This window comes from Lampetra fluviatilis, chromosome 16 (genome assembly GCF_964198595.1).
Source record: "Lampetra fluviatilis chromosome 16, kcLamFluv1.1, whole genome shotgun sequence".
NCBI classification, from domain to species: domain Eukaryota; kingdom Metazoa; phylum Chordata; class Hyperoartia; order Petromyzontiformes; family Petromyzontidae; genus Lampetra; species Lampetra fluviatilis.
In genome coordinates, this window is record NC_136290.1 from 6,087,476 (window position 1) to 6,107,394 (window position 19,919).

A 19,919-nucleotide genomic window follows, 5' to 3' on the forward strand; every position below is an offset into this window, starting at 1 on the left:
CAAGCCATGTGGCGACCAGTCCGTGCGCAATGGCCACCCATCCAAGCACTCTCCAGGCTCAATCCTGCTTAGCTGCTCAGATGTGATGACATCAGGGGCATTCCAGGTGATTGTCAGAGGCTTGATTTATATGGGAAAGTCCATTCACCACAGTGGCGAGATTTTAACTACCTCGCTTGGTATACAGGAGGTCGTGGGTTCAATCCCGACCCTGATGCCTGTATATTTGAAGTTTACATATTTTCTCCCCGTGGTTGAGTGGATTTTTGTCTGGGTCCTCCGATTTTCCCTCCACATTTAGAAACATGCATTTGGAGTATTTTGCTGCTATAAATTTCCACACGATAAGCCACTTCATTGAGTTACCATTTGTGGCGAGGTCTCTTCTGAAAAAGAGCTGTGTAGTTTAGTGGGCCTTACCTGATAAAATTAAAATTTTGTTTTATTGGTAGTTAAAATATACTGTTCGCAATAAAGTGTGGACGTTAACTTAATTTGAAAGAGTAAACGTTTACGTGTTGACGTCTTGGGTAGAGAATCATATTTGCAGGTTTGCCATTACTCACTTATATAATATACCTTCATAATGCTATTTATTTAATCCAGACAAGCCTGAATGACTCTCATTACTCTTTTCAGTCATGGCCTGCTTTGGAATGTCCAAGCCAATGCTGCTTTAATGAGTTGTTTATGAAAATATGCCGGAGAATACAAAAAGAGTATCCCATGTTTATTCTAGAAATAGACTGCAGATATTTATTTGCACCTTATAAATATGTGACCTAAAATCCTCCATAGTTGTCTCAATGGACTGTTTGAATTCAATAAAATAAATATTTACGGAGATTAGATAATGAAATAAATCCTTGTAGTATGCAGTGCCGTGTATTTATTATACTGAGAGACGGAAAGAGGGGGGTACAGTATTAGTGAACCAATGCCAGTTAGATGCATCAAATTGATCTTTGAAAAAAAGTATCACAATAATAAGAAGAGAATACGTCTGCTTCACGTATCTATCTTTCCACGTAGAAAAAAAAATACCACAAAATGTTTCTTCCACGACCCATCAGCCGCACGGCATTGATTCAAGACACGCAAACTCTGGACCGGTTTCGACATGAAGCGTCTCATCAGCAGTCGGGCGAGTATGTGGGCTTGGGCAGGTCACATCGCCAGAGGAGAGGGACGATGGCTGATGGACAAGACTGGCGAAAGAACGTCAGCCCGAGGAGGGGGAACGCCACTGTGAGGGCGACCACCTGTGGAGATGGAGCTGTGAGATCAGTTCGTGTGGAGGAGTGAGATGGATTGTGGCACCGCAGGGCCACGAGGAGTTGTCGGTTGTGTGAAGACCTTCATGCTGTCGTGGATAGGGAATGAGTGACGTTGATGCGGCGGACAGTACAACATCGCATAGTCGGACTAGTCGTGGAGTGAGGCGTAGGCGAATATGTGAAAAGGTCGGTTACATGAGCTTCTACAGAGGATGGCAGGTTACGCCGTGCGTGCACTAATAGTTCACTGGACAGAAATAATGCGCAAACGGATTTAAACACGGAGACGACACTTCGCTGTGCTCAAGAAGTGAACGGATGTACGCGACATTGACGTGCATAGCTGTTTGCGAAAAATGTCAGATTTGTGAATATCTCCGTACAGAGACAATAGACACCACGCACAAACACTGCACCACTGGGCGTGTGCTGTTAGTTGGTCGGGGCGGATATTACGCGACTCTGGAAAATGCCAAGTTGTAGCGCACATATATGAATATATTTTTTTAAACGTTGAATCTCATCCACGGTTGTTAAGACAAGACGATCAATACCCACGTAATTTAGTTTGAATCGTCATTTATCTATATTAAGCTGCGCACCTATCAGTGTTGTGTAGAATACTCTGGAGCGTTGCCAATATAACCGCAGCTCCTTGGGCTTGTCTCTAGGCAGGGCTCCTGGGTTAAAAATAAGACAGGGTCACTGCAAAGAAACGGCAGGGCAGCCACCGTCTACTTAAGGAGTCTTTGGTGGAACTAGGTCAGGTCCCTTGTACAGGTTAATTCGAACAGTCCTACAATTGCTACTGTGTCCTTGGATGATCTGGAGTAAGGCTGATGTTTTTTTTCCCGGGGATGTCACGGTGGGCACGGAAATTGTGACCTTGATTAGATTAAGCGAAATCTTGGAGTATGCCTGTAGAAACGCATTAGATTAGACGCTTCCTTTATTTCCTTTCAAAGCTGATTTTTTTTTAAACAGCGTCATGCGCTGAAATACAACGATGAAATACAACACAACCAAGCAATGTAATGCATGGCTTGGTTGCAGTTTTTTTATTAGCAGCCCGCGCGTACTTTGGACATTTCCATCCGGCCATCCCGCCATCTATTTTCACTTGCAATGTGCCTCTGAGTCCATCTCTATATCTATTTAGCATTAGTCACTGCTCTTTGGCAGTGGTGGAATTTACACATTGCTATGGCAGAGTCCATTGTCTACATCAGACAACCACCACTCCTTGACCAAATTGTGCAGCCTCAACAGTTTTTTTTCTGAACTCGCCCCCCCCCCACTGGAAATCTGTGACAAAGAGCTTCATAGCTCATCGAATTTCTGAAGGATAAATAAAAAAAATTGATTCTGCAAGATTCTGAGCTGGTATTCATTTAACTGACCTCAGTGAGATGACGATGAGCATGTATGGAACTAACCTGTTCCTGTTGGATCTCAGCAGCTAAGCATGGATTAGCCTGGATAGTAACTGGATGGGATAGTAACTGGATGGGATACTACCTCCTGGTATTGAAGGCCTGGGCTGCAATGTGGCCAGTAGATGGCAATGCTGCAGTGGTTTCTTGATTGTGTGCAAGTGTAGCTTTGTTTTTTTCCTGGGTACTCTAGATTCCTCCCACATGGCAAACACTCATTAATGCAATTATCCTAACATTTCAATGCAGGATCCTTCTGTAAAAGAGGGTTGAGACTCATCTAGGCGTTCCTGGATAAATAAAAGCATTCGTATTGTTATTCCTATTACCACAATTCTGTCCTCGCTGCAGTTTTTTAATCTCAACATTACAACTGGGAGCCCTGCTAATCCACTGAGGGAGCAACCCTGCCATCCATGACGATAAACAGAAAAGAGATAAACGAGTGATGCTGTGATGGGATATAATATGAATACGTCTTCCCCACAATGCTCAGGCATAACACTACCCGCCTGCCCATCCCTTGCTCGCCCACCCACCCACCTATCCCTCGCTCGCTCGCTCTCCCGCCCGCCCGTCCCTCGTTCCCTCGCTCGCCCGCTCGCCCACATCAGCAGAATCTATAAACGTTCCTCTGCTTTCTGGCATGCTGCCTGCCCTGGCTCTTGCTCGAATCGGTGTGCCAGTGACGCACAACAGCGCGGATTTGCACGCTGCTGTACGTTCGGACAACACGGCGTGCGACTGCCCTGCCGTCTCGCCAGGGACACACAGGAAGGGGCCTGTCCTCGGTGGGAGATACCCAGTGACGTCTGGGGAAATGTGCAGCGTTCCGCTGGGAAGAGCCCTGTTGGTCCTTTCAACTTTGGTTTTCTTTTTGTATTTCCTGGGAAAGGCCGAATGAGTTGTTTAGGTAATTCGACGGCGGCGATGCCGATGTCCGCGTTGCTCGCCCTGGCTTTAGCTCTCGGCGACCCCTGGTGACCCCTGGTGTCACAATCTCCGAAGGAAATTTCGACGCGAGGATTTTGACGCTGCCGCGTCGCGTAACTTGTATGCGTCGTTGGGTGATGCTTCAAGACGCTCCGATGCTGCGATTGCAATACCAGGAGTCAACATTTGCAAAGGGACTCCCTGTTTACTTCCCACAAAGTTCTACTGAAAGTCTTGTTAATATTGTATAGTCGTGCAATTATATACATAGGTATCTCAAAGGTTATTCTACTTAATGCTGTAGTCAAACTGTATGGGAATTGGAACATGAAAATCAGGCGTGCATAAATTGAGCATTATACGAAATTAAATATTAACAAACGTAGATGTGAAAAGCGCTGAAGGAAATCGGGGTGCAAGTTTTCATTGTGCATGCTTAGAGGTGTTGTTCAGGAGGGATGCTCTCCAATTCTCACGGAGTCATCTTACACCCATTTTTTTACTTTTTCCACTCGTATCTAATTGTGCTGTCATCATCATGTTATGAGATGAATCCAATGCGATCTTTCACAGAGGAGAACATCCCTTCGTGTTGGAGAACAGACTGTGAAAGCGGATATCACAGAACTACCTCTGAGATCCCTTCAAGTGACCTCTGGCCCCACACAATAGAAGGACACATTTTCTATACCCACTCTGACATTTAGAGTCATGTCTGTCACATGGCAGTGAAACTAATATTTTAATTCTTAGAGTTGAAATTTAGAGAAATCAAGTAAATAATGGTATGCATGCCATTTTTATTCCGCAGGGCAATCACGAAAGTGCTACATTTTACGGACGGATATAGTTTGCCATTAGGAAGTGATTTGCTCTGTGTAATCCCCGATTGAGTAATCCACATCTATTCGGATTTGGCAAAATTGAATCGTGACGTCACGGGATTTATAACGTCCACCGCGGCACAGACAGAAGCGTAAGTATTTTACGGTCGATACACCTGCAGCGGTAACCGGTGGTGGGGGGGGGTGGGCAGCCTGCCGGATTCGAAACCGCGAGCCTCCGTGACAACGAGCGGCGAACGCGCCACCGCCGGGCCACGTCCACCCCCCCCCCCCGCGACGCGCGGCTGTGAGGGGTGAGTAGCCGAGTGGTGAGTGACTGGCGGCTCGCGTGTCTGCTGCTCACCCTCTCACCCAGGCTGCGGTGATGGCCGGGGCAAGATCCTCCAGCGTTTTCCTGCCAAGGAGTGGGAGGACGCGCCGTTCCCGCAGGGCCTCGAGCTGGTGGGTGCCTCATTCCCTCTCGAGCGCCGTGTTTTAGCCTCTCACTTTGTGTTGTTTTTTCTTTATGCCGGCGCTCATTTCTTTACAACTGCTTTTTGTGTTTTGGTTTGTTGTCCTTCTCCCGCACTTCCGATTAGCACGGTTGGCTACGTACGGTGTGAAAGAAGTTCAATATACATGCATACAAACAAAGGGCGCCGTGGTAGCGAGATGTTAACTACCTCACCTGCTATACAGGAGGTCGTGCGTGCGATCCCGACCCTGATGCCTGTATATTTGGAGTTCGCATGTTCTCCCCGTGGTCGCATGGATTTTAACACTGTTGGGCATGCAATCATTACCTTACTGAGTAATTAATAATACATGATGGTGATGATGATAATAATCTTGCAGATGAAATCTCATGAGGTTGGCCTAGGCCCTAGAGGCTCAAGGGGCTGCTGATACCAGCTCAGAGTCTCTTGAGCCAGCACCACTGACATCCTGAGTTTGAGTCTGGGGTTCAGACGCCTGTGACTAAACCAGGTTCTCAAGTAGAGCGAGCTGATGGTCTCAGCCTGGTCACCAGTAGCTGCACAACAAAATCCTATCACGCTTCGTATGGTCACGAAAGAAGTTCCACATACATTTGGTTTTCAATCAACATTGTATATGTCAAGCTTTCAGCACTAAAATATGTATTGGTTGTCCTGCCAAGCGATGAACATCTCTGTGATATCACCATCCGCAGACCGGTCAACGAGGGATGATGTTAGACTGTTTTGACGGTGTTACACTGCTTTCCGCAAGTGGTCATTGGGAGAATGTCACGGCGCCAGAGTCATATTAAAGAGAGAGTCAAACGGTGATAAAGAAGAAGCAGGTTCCCTCCATCAGACCTGGGCAATTTTAGTGACTTCAAGGATCGATGTACCTGTATTTCGCATGGCTCCCTTCAGCTGTGTTGCTGCACGCTTTGCATTGTTTTGCGTGTGCACGTGTGCACGTGTGCTTACATGTTGCACACGTGTGCTTACATGTTGCGCACACGTGCATTCGTGTGTGCACTTATGTGTGTGTGAACGCGTGCGCATGTCTCTGTACATGCGTGTGTGTGTGTTTGTGCATTTCCGCGTGCTTATGTGTGTGTTTTGTGTTGTTTGTGTGAGTGCACGCATGCGCGTGTATGCACGCGGTTGAGTGCCTATGTGTGTAGCCTGCCACCAGTGGTGTGATGACATCACCACCACTTCGTGGCAAATGGCAGCTGTTCTTCTTGTTCAGCGGTCAAAGCCATCGACCGCCCTGATTATTTCTGCGGGGTGTGAAAACCATAATAGTGCTACGCCCCCTCTGCTTCACAGCAGGTGTTAAAGATCACCTGGCGTCATTCGCAAGAGTAGGCCATTGTGTGCTGGCGTTGAGGATCCAAATTTGCCTTATTAAAAAACGACACCACAAATTACTACCGCAGCAATCACCGCCCCCATGCTGGTAGACTAATGCCCCTGGTCACTCTTGCAAATGAGACTCTCCTGGTGTCGTGAGTTCTCGCCTGGTTAAACGACAGTAACTTGAAGCTTCTCGTCGTTGTCGTCGCTGTGCGTGCCTGCGTGCGTGTTGCGTCGCTCAGTTCTGCCAGCCGAGCGGATGGAAAACGAGCACCGAGAGGGTTCCGCCCTCGTTCTTCGTGGTGGTGCTGACGGACATCAACTCGGAGAGGCACTACTGTGCCTGCCTCACCTTCCAGGAGCCCTTCCTCGAGCCCAGCGTGAGTGCTCTTCAGCCCCAAGGGTGCTGCGGTGGTGAGGTGTCAACGACCTCGCCTGGTATCCAGGAGGGTCGTGGGTTTCGATCCCGACCCTGATGTCTGTATATTTGGAGTTTGCGTGTCTCTCTCTCCCCGTGGTCGCGTGGATTTTTCTCTGGGTCCCCCGGTTTTTTCCCTGCACATCTAGAGCCATGAGTTTCGCGTAATTGGCTGCTATACATTTCTACGTGATAAGACATTTCGATGAGGTTTCATTCGTGGCAAGGTCGCTCCTGAAAAAGAGCTATATCGCTCAGTGGACCGTACCTGGTAAAATGGAAAAAAATTGTTAATTAATTAAAAAAATAATGTTGTTCACACCATTAGTGTGGGTACATTTGTTCATAACCCAATGTAAAGAAAAATCTGAACCTGGATTAAAATGTTGCGCGCATTTGGCCGGCCATCTCTTCACCACCAGCAGCGATGGATGATGGCCGATGGCCAAGTATAATGACAGAGTGGCTACCACAGGATGGAACGCATCTGGGAGGGCGTCCACCGAGGAATATGCGGCAGTGAAATCGGCTCGTTTGCCGGTGCCAGGTGGAACGCTGCATCACGGGAGATGGCCACGACTTGGGGGGAGGCCTTCATCCAGCAGTGGATTGATCATGGCTGATGCTGAGCGCTAGTTGACCGACGGTCCGTGGGGCGATGAGACTCTTGTCTTGTCCCGTGTGTTGCGTGAGTCTAGGCGGGGAAGACGTCAGATGACAGTGATGGAGAGGAGGAGGAGCAAGAGGAAGTGGATGACACAGGTCTCGTGAAGCCGGCACAAGTGTTTGCTCCCAAGAGCCTTGTCCTGGTATCGCGACGGGACTGCACCGAAATCTTCAGGGTTAGTAGTCCCTCGTAATTCGTTCCGCGATAAAATGTGCGTCTCCTTTTGAACGGCGTTCATTGGTGACGCCGCTCATGCCGCCGACACCGCCTCTCGAGGGATGATGACACGTCCTTGCCGAACCCTCGCAGCGAGAGCTCTAACATCACAGTGCGTCAGTAGATGATGTTACACAATTACGTCTGCAGTCACTTCAATCGACGTCTTTTGTCGGTAGTAATTTTTTTTATTTTAGTCTCTCGCCTTGGGCTGTGGATTTATTTGAGTAATTCTATGAGTTTAGTTTGACTAAAGCAGTCAGACATTTGGCCAAACACCATCATAATTCTTTGGTATATACGGTGGGCCAATTCTTTTCCACCCAATTTAATCTGATCAGCCCTATATTATCAGTGAACTCAGTAAATCTTCTTAATATAAATATACCGCAACATTTTTTGCAGCTTTGGTTTTACTCAGTTCCCCGCAGTTTTCAATCACGTAGCTAAACTATCTTGGTCCGGTGCCTTCATCCAAACTCGTTACTTTCGTTTCCTCACAGTCGATCGCTTTTTTGGCCTTTGGTCGTCAGTCGCAGTCATCGTCGTGCTCGACGATTTCCATCCGCTCGCTCATCAATCCATGAATGGAAATGAACCACCGAGGCGGCCACACACAAAGGGCCCGCGATTCGCGCACCCTGCTAAGGGGGTGTCCCGCTGCGTGTCGTGTAAAAGCCTCTTGGATGAATCTTGACTTAAAGCTTTCGTGACTGCAGGAATTCACATTCTTGGGTCTTTCGGTAAAGTCACGTAGATAGGTTCAAATAAAATAACAAAAAACTTCTTGGATGGTCGTCTCCGTTTCTCTCTCGCCCTCGCGCAGAACTGCCTGGGGCTGCTGTACACGGCGCACACAGACAGCCTGCGCGTACCCCTGGAGACGCTCGTGGGGAACCTGTTGTCATGTGTGGTGCCCACGGCAGGCGGAGCGCAGGTAACCAGGAACCCCGCCCCCCCCCCAACTGAGCTTGTGAGACCCCACTGCAAAATGGCCAAGGCTCATGCACAGCCCCTTTTTGTCCATCCGCTGCTGGATGGAGGGGCCGGCGGCGGTGACGATGCACGCCTGTAATCCAGCATTGTGGAGGGTGAGGGCTGATGGATCGCACAAATGTTGCGCAACTCCCTTCACGCGTTGCGTCTAGAATGTCACGCCCAGGCTTTCTTGGAGAAGGCGGCACAGCAAAAATGCGTATTCCACTTCTTCCGTCTGTATGGTATTTAGTGTTTCCCCCTCGCACGCATGGGTTATCTCTGGGTGCTCCGGTTTCACCCACATGCAAGCGCTCGTTAATTGGCCGAAAACACCTTCATATATAGAGAACCGCAGAGCTTGGAGAATTGTTGGGCCCGGCTCATCGCGTGGCTGGCCTTCTTGCTCGTCTGTGGTTCCCCGCGCCTCTGAGTCGTTCTCTCTGTACGAGAGCGAGCGAACACTGAGTGCCTTATGCCCTGCAGGTTGTGGGGTTTTGACCATACTTCACCACGCTGGTCGATTGTCAGATTGGTGAAGGTGGGCAACATAGATGCGGGGATAGAGACGTTGAGTACAATAATGGTTGCATGCTGCACTGCTGCCAACAACATCCTGCTGAGCATCGTAGCGACCCATCCGATCACAATCCAGTCTCGACTCTCAACCCTGAAAATTACAATAACAGTCATGCCCCCGATTTTGTTGGGGATGCATTCGTGAAAGGTACAACGAATATTGAAACGACATCAATCAAAGCAAATTTTCAAAATTGCCAAAATACTCCATGCAGATAACGTTTTGTACCATACAGTACAGTACATTGTGCATGACGCAAAGTAGTTCATGTACAGGGTAGGTGGAGCCGAAGGCTGAGAGGCGACAGGATAACGAGAAAGGACAGACGACGCTGTCAGCGACGTAAGTGTGGGGTTGAGGCGACGTATTTGCGAAATGACGTGAAAGGCGGCGACGTCAATCAGGATATTGCTGCACAGCGTTATTGCGGTTCACTAAAACTGAAACGATCATAGTTCAAGTTGACCCTGTGTCTTTCTATTGTGTGACGATGATGCTGATGACGAGCTGTGTGCTTGCAGAAACTCTTCTCGCTGGGGGCGGGAGACAGGCAGGTCATCCAGGCGCCACTAAACGACACCCTCCCCATCACCGGGAGCAGCGTCGCCATTCTTTTCCGGCAGCTCGGTAACGACCCCTCCAAGTCACCGATGTCCGAGCAGAACCAGGTCGAGGGGTCACCATTTGCCCTCGCGGTTGATTACTATTGTTTACGTGTTACGCCTGTTTTCCCGGAAAAGCCTCACCGAGAGTTTTCTGGCTTTTCTTTGGAAGGGTCCTGCCAATTTTTTGTGGTCGGGTGGCGATGATTGCTGTGTGTGTAGTCACAATAGAGTAATGCGTGGTGTCATTTTCACATTTGGCAAAGTGGGACCATGACGCCGGCACACGATGGCCTACTCTTTGCGAATGACGTGACGAGGTGTTTAACGTCTGCTGTGAAGCAGGTGGCTCGTATCTTCACGGTTAATGCACACACAGCACTATTCATCAGGGCGCCAGTTGTTGGTTGCCACCACACTCGCCGTAATGCCCTTCCATTTTGGCTGCCGGTTGCGTAACGAATCATTTATGAGGTCGTACTCATTGCACACACACAACGTGCTTGTCACAAATGAACCACAATACCTTGCTGATCTCGTCAAGGAGCATAAACCATCGCACAAACTCCGGTCATTCTCGCAGCGGCTTTTGGCCAGCCATCGAACTAAGACGGTCACTGCATTGCGTGCACTTCTGCGCCCGTCTGGAACGCTCTTCCTTCCGATGTTGGGAAGCACTTTTCAATCTAGATTGAAAACAAATTTTTTTATAACTGCTTTTTGTGTTTAGTTTGTTGTCCTTCCCTGCACCTCCAATTAGCACGGTTGGCTACGTAGGGTGCGAAAGCAGTTCAACATATGCATATACGTTTGCCAGGTCAAGCAAGTCTTGCACAGTCAGTGCTCTAGTTCCCAAGGGTCTGCCCTGCCAGTCTTATCTCCACCACCACCTTCTGGCTTTAGCTCTTCTTCTTGCTTTCCTACCTCTGGGTGCCCACTTGGCAGTTTCAGGAACCTGCCCATCCTGCACACATGGCCCGTCACGACCTCCACTTCCTCATTACATCTACATCGTTCTCCTGACATGTTCCATTCTTTCTTTACACATCGCTTACCCCTTATACCACTCTGGCATTCCGAGCAACATCCACTGTCACCTCCTCAAGGACCCTAAACATTTGTGTTCCAGCGGCTTTCTTAAAGTCCAACTCTCTGACCTATACAGTAGGAGAGACGTGCATAACGACTTGCGTTTCATCACGATCATAGCGACCAGTTCCATTGATGTTGCCACTTCTCACTATCGCTTACCTTCCTTCGGCCAGATCACTGCACCTGCTGCCCGTCTGTGTGTACTTTACTTCTGTGTGGCGCTGTGCTGAGTGGGCTCGACTAACAATTGGAAGGGCATGAGTTCAAATCCCAGCCAAAGGTCAATGTCAGTTTATTATCTAGAGAACTCATCAGTGACGAGTCTGTCAGTCTATTCTACAAAGATGCCATCAGACCATTCTGCCAGTGTATTGTCCCCATGGGACACCACGGGTAGTAGACCAGTGTCTCAGTGCTTTGTCCAGAGATCCCCATCAGACGCCTGTCTTTTGACACCTGATGCCACTTTGTCGCAAGCCCGCAGTGGAGATTACAGGCCCTTGCTGGGGGAATGTGGGATATTTCCACCGCTGGCGGAGGGCCACCAACAGAGATGAACTCTGTCCTTTCCACCTTTCTGCCGTGTCAGAATTTCAGTGGGCTCAATTCCGACCCTGACGTCTTGTAGCCCCACAAACAATGTGACGACCGGCCCGTGCACAATGGTCATCCATCCAAGCACTCTCCAGGCTCAAAACTGATTAGCTGATGAGATCAGATGACTATCGGGGGCATTCCAGGTGATTTTGTCAGAGGCTTGATTTATACGGCAAAGTCCATTCACCACGGCGGTAAGGTGTTAACTACCTCGCCTGGTATACAGGAGGTCGCGGGTTCGATCCCGAACCTGATGCCCGCATATTTGAAGTTTGAATTTTCTCCCCGCTGTCACATGGATTTTTCCTGTGGTCCTTAGGTTTTTCTTTCCTCCGCATTTAGAAACATGCATTTTAGAGTATGTGGCTGCCATAGATTGCCACTTGATAATCCACCTCGCCGAGCTATTATTTGTGGCCAGGTCACTTCTGAAATAGAGCTGTGTAGCTCAGTGGACCTTACCTGGTAAAATAAAAAAGAGTTTTAGTTTATAGAAGGCGCGCCCGGGAATTGATGTAGCTGACTGGTGGAAACTCGACGCTCGCCACAGCATTGTGCCAGCTCTTGGAAAATCTCGGACGTCCCGTTTTTGTTGTGACGTTTTTACAAGCCGTCGCACGGCCAAGCCTTTTGCTATCTTGGGCCGACGTCCTATGAACTCAATATTCGATCAGGTCAGAGCGCTTTTGTAGCGGTGACTGCAGACGCCAAGTCTAAGCCCTTGTCTCGTTCCAATCAAAGCAACTCCCGCCTTTGCTGTGCTGCTGACGTAGGCTGCAACGGTGACTGAAGCCGTTGTCCTTGTCAGCAAGTATTGCCTTGCAGCAGTTTGGTTCACAGGCATTGCCTCACGGTCGGCAGCAGGCATTCAAGAAAGGACAGTTTGGGTAATTTGACAGTAGTCTCACCGACTTGTCTCTGATGGGGTCTCGAGACAATAGATCGACAGACCAGTTTCTGATGGAGTCTCTAGACAATAGACTGACAGACCTGTCTCTGATGGGGTCTCTAGACAATAGACTGACAGACCGGTCTCTGATAGGGTCTCTAGACAATAGACTGACAGACCGGTCTCTGATAGGGTCTCTAGACAATAGACTGACAGACCGGTCTCTGATGGGGTCTCTAGACGATAGACTGACAGACCGGTCTCTGATGGAGTCTCTAGACAATAGACTGACAGACCGGTCTCTGATGGGGTCTCTAGACAATAGACTGACAGACCGGTCTCTAATGGGGTCTCTAGACAATAGACTGACAGACCGGTCTCTGATGGGGTCTCTAGACAATAGAGGTGAATTGATGAACTTGTTCAGATTTTCATTGTGGCTTCATGACGACTGGAGTGAGGAAAGCCCTTCTGTTGGACCAGTCTGGCATTGTCGTTAGACTAGAGGTGGAATAATTTGCCCCCCGCCCCCGCCCTGCCCCCCCCCCCCGCCCCAGCGATTGGATATTAAAAGCCCACGATGCCAAGGTCGTGATTCGATCCAAGGGTATTTTATTTTACCACTCGTGGCTGCAGGGTTCACGTGAACCCACCACATGCGGTGGTCGCAATGCGCCATGCAGGAACTTCTCAGAGCACCACGCTTGTGTACTCCTGGCACTTTTCAGATCGGTTTCTTTTCCTGAACTGTGATTTATTCATGTTTTTCCCAGAGAGGGGAAATAGCAGTGAATGTGGGCTGCAGGACTCATAGGATTAATACTGGAACTGTTAACTTCATATTTATTGCATACAATTTTTACAAATGTGTGTGTTTTTCTATCCTTTGTATGCTTCTCCTCCATGTGTTTCTCTACCACACCACCGATTAGCATGATTGGCTCCATACGGTGCGAAAGAAGTTCAACATACATACACCATGTGAGGGTGCGGTAGTGCAGTAGTTAGTGCGATGCGTTACGAACCTGGCGAACTGAATTTGATTCCTGCTGACGGCCAAAACCAGTGACGATTATCTGAATTAGTCTTGGGCCTTTCTCAGGTCGATATGAGTACCAGGCATCGTGTTTAAATATCGCTGCCAGGGAGACAGAGGTGGTACGGTGTGCTCCTGGCCACCCACCCCTTGTGTACCATGCCGGCATTCGTAGGTGCTCGTTCACAACACTTGGCCCAACAGCCTGTCAAGGCTACGAGGAGTATCTTTGTCGATTTGTGTCTCCAGCCCAAGCTCACCTAGCCACGTGCTTGTATCCCGTGTGTGTGTTATGTGTCATTATCCCCTGCGTGAATGCTGCCTTTGACCAGGGATTCGCCATGTCCTCAACCTCTTCTGTGCCGCCGTCACGGAGCACAAGGTGCTGTTCCACTCGAGCAGCTACCAGCGGCTGAGCGATGCGTGCCGCGCCATGCTGGCGCTCATGTTCCCGCTCAAGTACAGGTCAGCCGCGCGGCGAGGTGTATGTATGTGTGTGTATGTACGTTGAACTTATTTTGCGCCGTACGCAGCCAGCCGCACAGCCGCGTGGCTGGCTGGCCCGGTGGTTCGGAATGGCTGCGTATTATCAGTCACGCCTTGGTGGCCTTGGTTTGGCCTCCTAACGCGCCTCCGCTCGGGCTTGAGCCGCTCGGTTGCCTCCGAGCACGGGTGAAGCGGCTCGGCCATGGCTTGGCTCGGGCTCGGTTCGTGGAAATCCTGAGCACGGCTGGGATATTGCTTGGAGCCAGCTCAAGGGTAAGCTTGGCATTGTGAGCCGCCTCATTGGAGCCAGAGCCAAGCGTGAGCCGAGTGGGGACTAAGAATGAGATTCATCGATTACAATTGAATTGTTTTTTTCATCTTTTCCCCCGCTATGTAATTAAATTGTCCTATCGAGAGTTGTGCTGTTGATATTGTGTCGTGGCCAACCACTCCACCGTGTGCCGTGCCGGCCTTTCATAGGTGCTCGCTAACAGCACTTGCCATAACAGTCTGTTAAAAGGCGATTAGGGCGGGGGTGGATCTTTGTCTTTTTCTGTTTGTTTGTGTATTTCCAGCTACCCTTACATCCCAATTCTGCCAGCCCAGCTCCTGGAGGTGTTGAGCACGCCCACGCCGTTCATCATCGGTGTTCACTCCATGTTCATCAACCACCTGCCCGACCTGGTGAGGCATACACCATTGGTCCTTGAGCTGTCATTGGCTACAAATGGCTTATCGGTACCACCCAGGGTGGCAAATGCTAACAATGATTTTACTTCAGAAACGCATCTCGAGATCGCAACGATGTATGATAGAAATGTCACCGTGCTTTGCTTTTCGCTATACAATGTTTATTTTTACGAGAAAAATGTTGTCCTCTGGTACGTTTGACAAAGAATATTGTGATGTGAAACATCTACGGCACATGGAAATAACAGGAAGTGCATCTGTGAAACAGACGGTATGTACATTACTAAGCTCTGCGCCCATGGTGTGTAGTACTGTGCATGGTGAATACTGGTGGAATTCTCTGCCCCAGGTGGTACCAACAAAACCTCTTGGCCCATGAGCTACACTCAAATGTCAACTGAAGTGACTTTAAAAATAGTTCTGTGACGTCTGGCTACGGAAGCTACGAATGAAAATTACCTTATCTCGTGACGTGGATCCGGTTGCAGAATCTATTTTTATATTGCCGCTCAAAGGGGGATTTCGTGGTCGTAAAGTCCCCCCCAACAGTCCCCCCCAACAACTCCCACACGCCACCATTGTGTCCGGGTGGAAGGGGCGGCGTGGTCTAAAGAAGAATGGGCGATGTCTAAAAAAAGAGAAAGGCACCCTGAGACGAAAGTGGAAAGAGGTGGCACCTCATCGGGAAAGGGTGGGGCCTAAGGAGGAAGGGGGTGGGGCATAGAGAGGAAGGAGGCGGAGCTTAGAGAGCAACGAGTGACACAGAGGTTGAACTACCCTGTTGATTATGGGAATTAAGGCACATAATCAAGAAGGCAGCAAACCTTTAGTGCCACAGATGTGGCCACACTGGCGGGACTAGGCCATAAAGAAGGCTGTCTCTGGTGTAGGCCAATCAGTTTCAAATACACTGCGTATATTGTCACAGCATGTTTGTTGGGCATGTTCACCACAAGTACGTGTGGTTAATGCAAACCTGATGCCTTGCAAAAGGTTTCTATTTGGTGTTTGAACATCTTAACACCTGTTTTATTGCCAGAAAGGGTAAAACCTATTATTATTTTTTCATACGGGCCCCAACTAGTGGGAATATATTTGGGGCAATTAAGAAAACAATTAAAATAATTCCCTAATGGCTGAGGTATAGTTTTAATGACATCAGTAAAATAAAATTGTCTTACTGGTCAATGAGTATTGGCGGCAGCACTTATCTCTGTTGGTAGCCAAACCAGTAGTGGAAATTCCACATTCATATGGCAGGAGACCGGTAAAAATTGGCTTACCACTGTCAACTTTTCACAAATTGGTACCTTTTTTTTTTCAACCCGAAGGGACGATGACCTAAGTTGATCCCCAACCGGCACTTCCATTCGTAACGTCCTGATTGTGAGCCGAGCGTTTTGACCACACCTCCCGTGGTGGCACTCATCTGAAGGTGGGGTTCTCCGATCACGCAGAGATCGAGCTGCAGACCGTGAGATGGTAATGAGATGGTGCCTTTGGAAGGCAGTACAGAAACTCGGTGTTGCACCTTACAGTTTCTGTCTGGCATGAAGGGTGCTTTCTCCTAATATACGTGGCTTTTCTCCAGTCGATCTGATGTCCTCGCGCACACAAAAAAAATACCCAATATGGAATTGGTCAACAATCCTGGACAGGAACATCAAGAAAATTATTCTTGAGACTCGGTGAGGCTTTTTATTTGTAAATATTCGTTTTTAGCCTTATCCTGTGTTAAGCTTTGTTGTCACGTGGTGTAATGACGTCACGTTGAATGTTAATATTTACAGCACACTCCGACCCTTACTTTATTTACCTTTATCCTGTGGAAATTAACGACGTAATGTGTACCTCGGGGGGGAATATGAACGTGTAGCTCATGTACTGGGGGGGGGGGGGGCAGGAAAGTCACACTGAGTTTCGAGAATTAATTTTTTCGGATGATCTTACTTGTGATGTTAAGCAAATTCAGTTTCGATTATCAGGAAGTGTTGTTTTTAACTTAGGATCGTTCTGGATGCAGCTGTAAAATTAAGCAAAAAACAAAACCAGTGCAAAAATATTAATATTTTTCAATTCAATACAATGTTGATTCTGTTCAGGTGCAAAGAACATGAGCTGCCGCTTAACAGCCGAGCGAGCTGGCTGCCGAACAGCTGCGTCTTTGTCCTTGAGATCCTGACTCTGCAAATGTTGCTCCAAGAGTTTGTACGTGACCTTCACATGACCGTTGCCCTTGCTCGCATTACAGAGCAGAATGTCAAAAGTCAAAGTGATTTCTTGCTCTTGTCGGCCTTAAGGCAGTGCTACTGTCCCGCTTACAGCCCTAAGCCGGTGGTAAGAAATTCTACGTTCCTATGGCGGGAGGCGATATGAGCCGATGTCGTCACCACAAAGTAGTACTCACTTTATCAACGGCGGAGGGATGATGGGCTGAGTCAACAACAGAAAAATGGGATTTGACTCGGAACTTTCTGATGTTGAGCTGCTCGCTCTTGCTGAGAGAGAGGTAATGGAAATACTCGAGCCACGTATGTGTGTGTGAGAGCACAACACGTGAGCCCATTGATTTACCACATACTTACATATATGTTATATGCATTATGATTTGTATGCAAGGCACAAGGTTTACTTCCTGTAAGCAATTACTTGATGAGTAGGTCACAGCTAAACTGTGGGACACCTGACATAAGCATTAGAATACACAGAGGTGATACGTTATGGAAATTCAAAGTCCCGATCCCCCTTCTGGGATCGTGCTGCTGTCACCATCCTAGAATCTCAGCCAGATCCGGAAGGCTGCTACTGTGCAAACAACGTGGAACAAAGGCGGACATCCAGAATAAACACATCATTCGAGACCCAAACATCGCACCATCTGGCTTTGACATGCTTTCTCCTCGAATACACCACTGGTGTAACAGAACATCAACAGGCCGATGTGCACATCTCCTTAATGAATGGAAATTTAAAGACAGGCCACAGTAGTACGATTGTGGTTATGCAACCAAAACTATGGACCATATAGTAAATTACTGTGCTCCTGCAAAACTACACAAACTCTCTGCTGAAATCTTTATGGTGGCTAGCAGACTTCGACATTGATATTTAGCTCCTAAACATATTGCTGCCATCATATGCAAGAATAGGATAAAATTCAGTCAAACTTTTTATTATTATGTGGTGGTGGTGGTGGTGGTGATGATGACAGTTATTATTGTTTATATTCTTAGTGAACATTGAGATGATTGTGATGGTGATCATAGTGGTTTTTTAGATGAAAAGGGAAAACAATGATGTGATCAAGATGTTTAGTTGTTTGTGATCATTTGGATCATAATGACGATGGCGATGCAGAGTACGATAGCATGCTAATATGCCAATGATCTAGGTGATTATTGAGACGGTCATGAAGAAGATGATGTAGGTGATTATTCAGATGATAATGATCACATTAATCTGGTTGTTGAGATGATTGTGTTAATGATCATCCAGGTGATTGATGTGATGATGATAATAATGATGATGATATTCACAATGGCACTGATTATTATTCCTGCTGAAGTTGACATGATTGCGGTGAGTTTGGATAGAAGCCCAGTGGGTGCGGATTATGATGTTGTTCATTGTCAAAGTGTTGATCAATGACATGATGAATCTGATGTTTACTATTATTAAGGACATAATAAGAAAAAGCGGTCATGTAGATGATGAATATCACACTGAACCCTGCTGGTGGTGATTATTATTGAGATAATGAAACTTATGCATTATATTATTGTTATTGAGGTCACGATGATGGTAATGAATCTCACATTGACCCTGCCGGTTGTGTTGGTGATGTGCGGTGGCGTAGCGGTTAGCGCGCTGTGCTATGAATCAGGCGACCCGAGTTCGATTCCCGCTCATGGCCAACACCGGTGACCATTATCTGAAGCAGTCCCGGGCCTTCCCTAGGTCGACTCGGCCGAGTACCTGGTGCAATGTGTACACATCGCCACTTGGTATACAAAGGCGGCCGGGCATGGTGATGGCAACCCACCCCCTCGTGTGCCTTGCTGACCATAATTTGTGCTACTCGCTAACAGCGCTTGCCCCAACAGTCTGTTAAGGCTACACGGGTGGGGATCTTTGTCTTTGGTTTGCGTCGCAGCTGGACGTGATCGTAGTGGAGCTGGACGGAGGCACGGTGGCCGTTCCCGAATGCGTGCACCTCCCTCTACTGCCCGAGCCCCTGCTGCAACAAACCCTGACGGCGCTGTCCATGGTACTGACACCAACACGACAGTCCGCACACCCACGTGTCTGACCGGGTGTGACCCCAAGGGGTGGTGCTATTCGCCACTTCCTCTACCCCCGGTGATTCAGCGAGGTGTCAAGAATTGGACTCGTCCTATGCCCCTTTCTCACCTTCACAAAAATGTACCGACAAGCGTAGTGAAGTATGGCCCTCATGATCAACACAGCATGGGGAGGCCTTCATCCAGCAGTGGAATAATTTTAATTCTTTACATAAAAATAACATCCAAATTTATGCTTAACAAAAAATCCAACATAAATAACGGTCATTGCCTGAAACGTTGCTTATTAAATATATATTTTTTCAATTGAAGGCGAGAGTGTTATTTGCGAACGCGTGGCATTGTTTGGCTACTCGATCGAGTGCGCCGCTGCCAGCATCACCAAATAATTTGGTTCGTCCACTTTCATCATTAGACTATTACAATAAGCAAAGATTTTTTTAAAATTAAACCGGAAATACCAAAGGAGACTTAAAAACGAGGCAAAGAAATAATCGGCTTTTGCATCAAACTGTGACCCCCGAATTGTGACAGTTCATAAAGCAAACCGTGGAGGGAGGAGCGAATCACTGCGTTCCTTGTGTATGTATGTTGTACCGTATTCTTTTTTCAACGTCTTTGGCTCCCCGCCTTTATGAACTCACACTGACGAGCGTGATTAAGTACGGTCGAAAAACACCCACGACGTGCATGGTGTGGGGAAGGCCCTCATCCAGCAGTGGATTGGCAACAGGGCTGCTGCTGCACGCGTGCGTTTGTATTCTTCTCGTTGCGTGACGCTGACGGTGCGACAGAGCTCTGCACTTAACAGTAATAACGTGGAGCCTCGGTGTATGTATGTATTTATGTATGTCGCACCGTACGCAACCAACTGTGCTCATCGGATTTGCGGGTGAAGGACAACAAACTAAACACAAAAAGTAGTTCTAATGAAACGAGTTTTAAATCTAGATGATTTAAAAGTGCATAGCTCCAGTGGCTTCCTAATATCGGAAGGAAGAGCATTCCAGACGGCCACAGAAGCGCATCTGGAAGCGCGCGATGCGGTGACCATCTTTGTTCGATGGCTAG

The 19,919-nt window shown here is 48.1% G+C and overlaps 1 protein-coding gene across 1 annotated transcript in view; it reads left to right on the top strand.

The window, feature by feature from the left end:
• LOC144936482 (myotubularin-related protein 5-like) overlaps positions 1–19,919 on the top strand; it is a 97,210-nt gene that overhangs the window by 36,883 nt on the left and 40,408 nt on the right. Inside the window, exons 2-9 of the mRNA XM_078863576.1 lie at positions 4,844–4,929; positions 6,542–6,679; positions 7,416–7,559; positions 8,427–8,537; positions 9,677–9,782; positions 13,704–13,836; positions 14,433–14,541; positions 18,701–18,814. Coding sequence (XP_078719702.1) covers positions 4,844–4,929; positions 6,542–6,679; positions 7,416–7,559; positions 8,427–8,537; positions 9,677–9,782; positions 13,704–13,836; positions 14,433–14,541; positions 18,701–18,814 — 941 coding nt within the window. The remainder of the gene's footprint in view (positions 1–4,843; positions 4,930–6,541; positions 6,680–7,415; positions 7,560–8,426; positions 8,538–9,676; positions 9,783–13,703; positions 13,837–14,432; positions 14,542–18,700; positions 18,815–19,919) is intronic.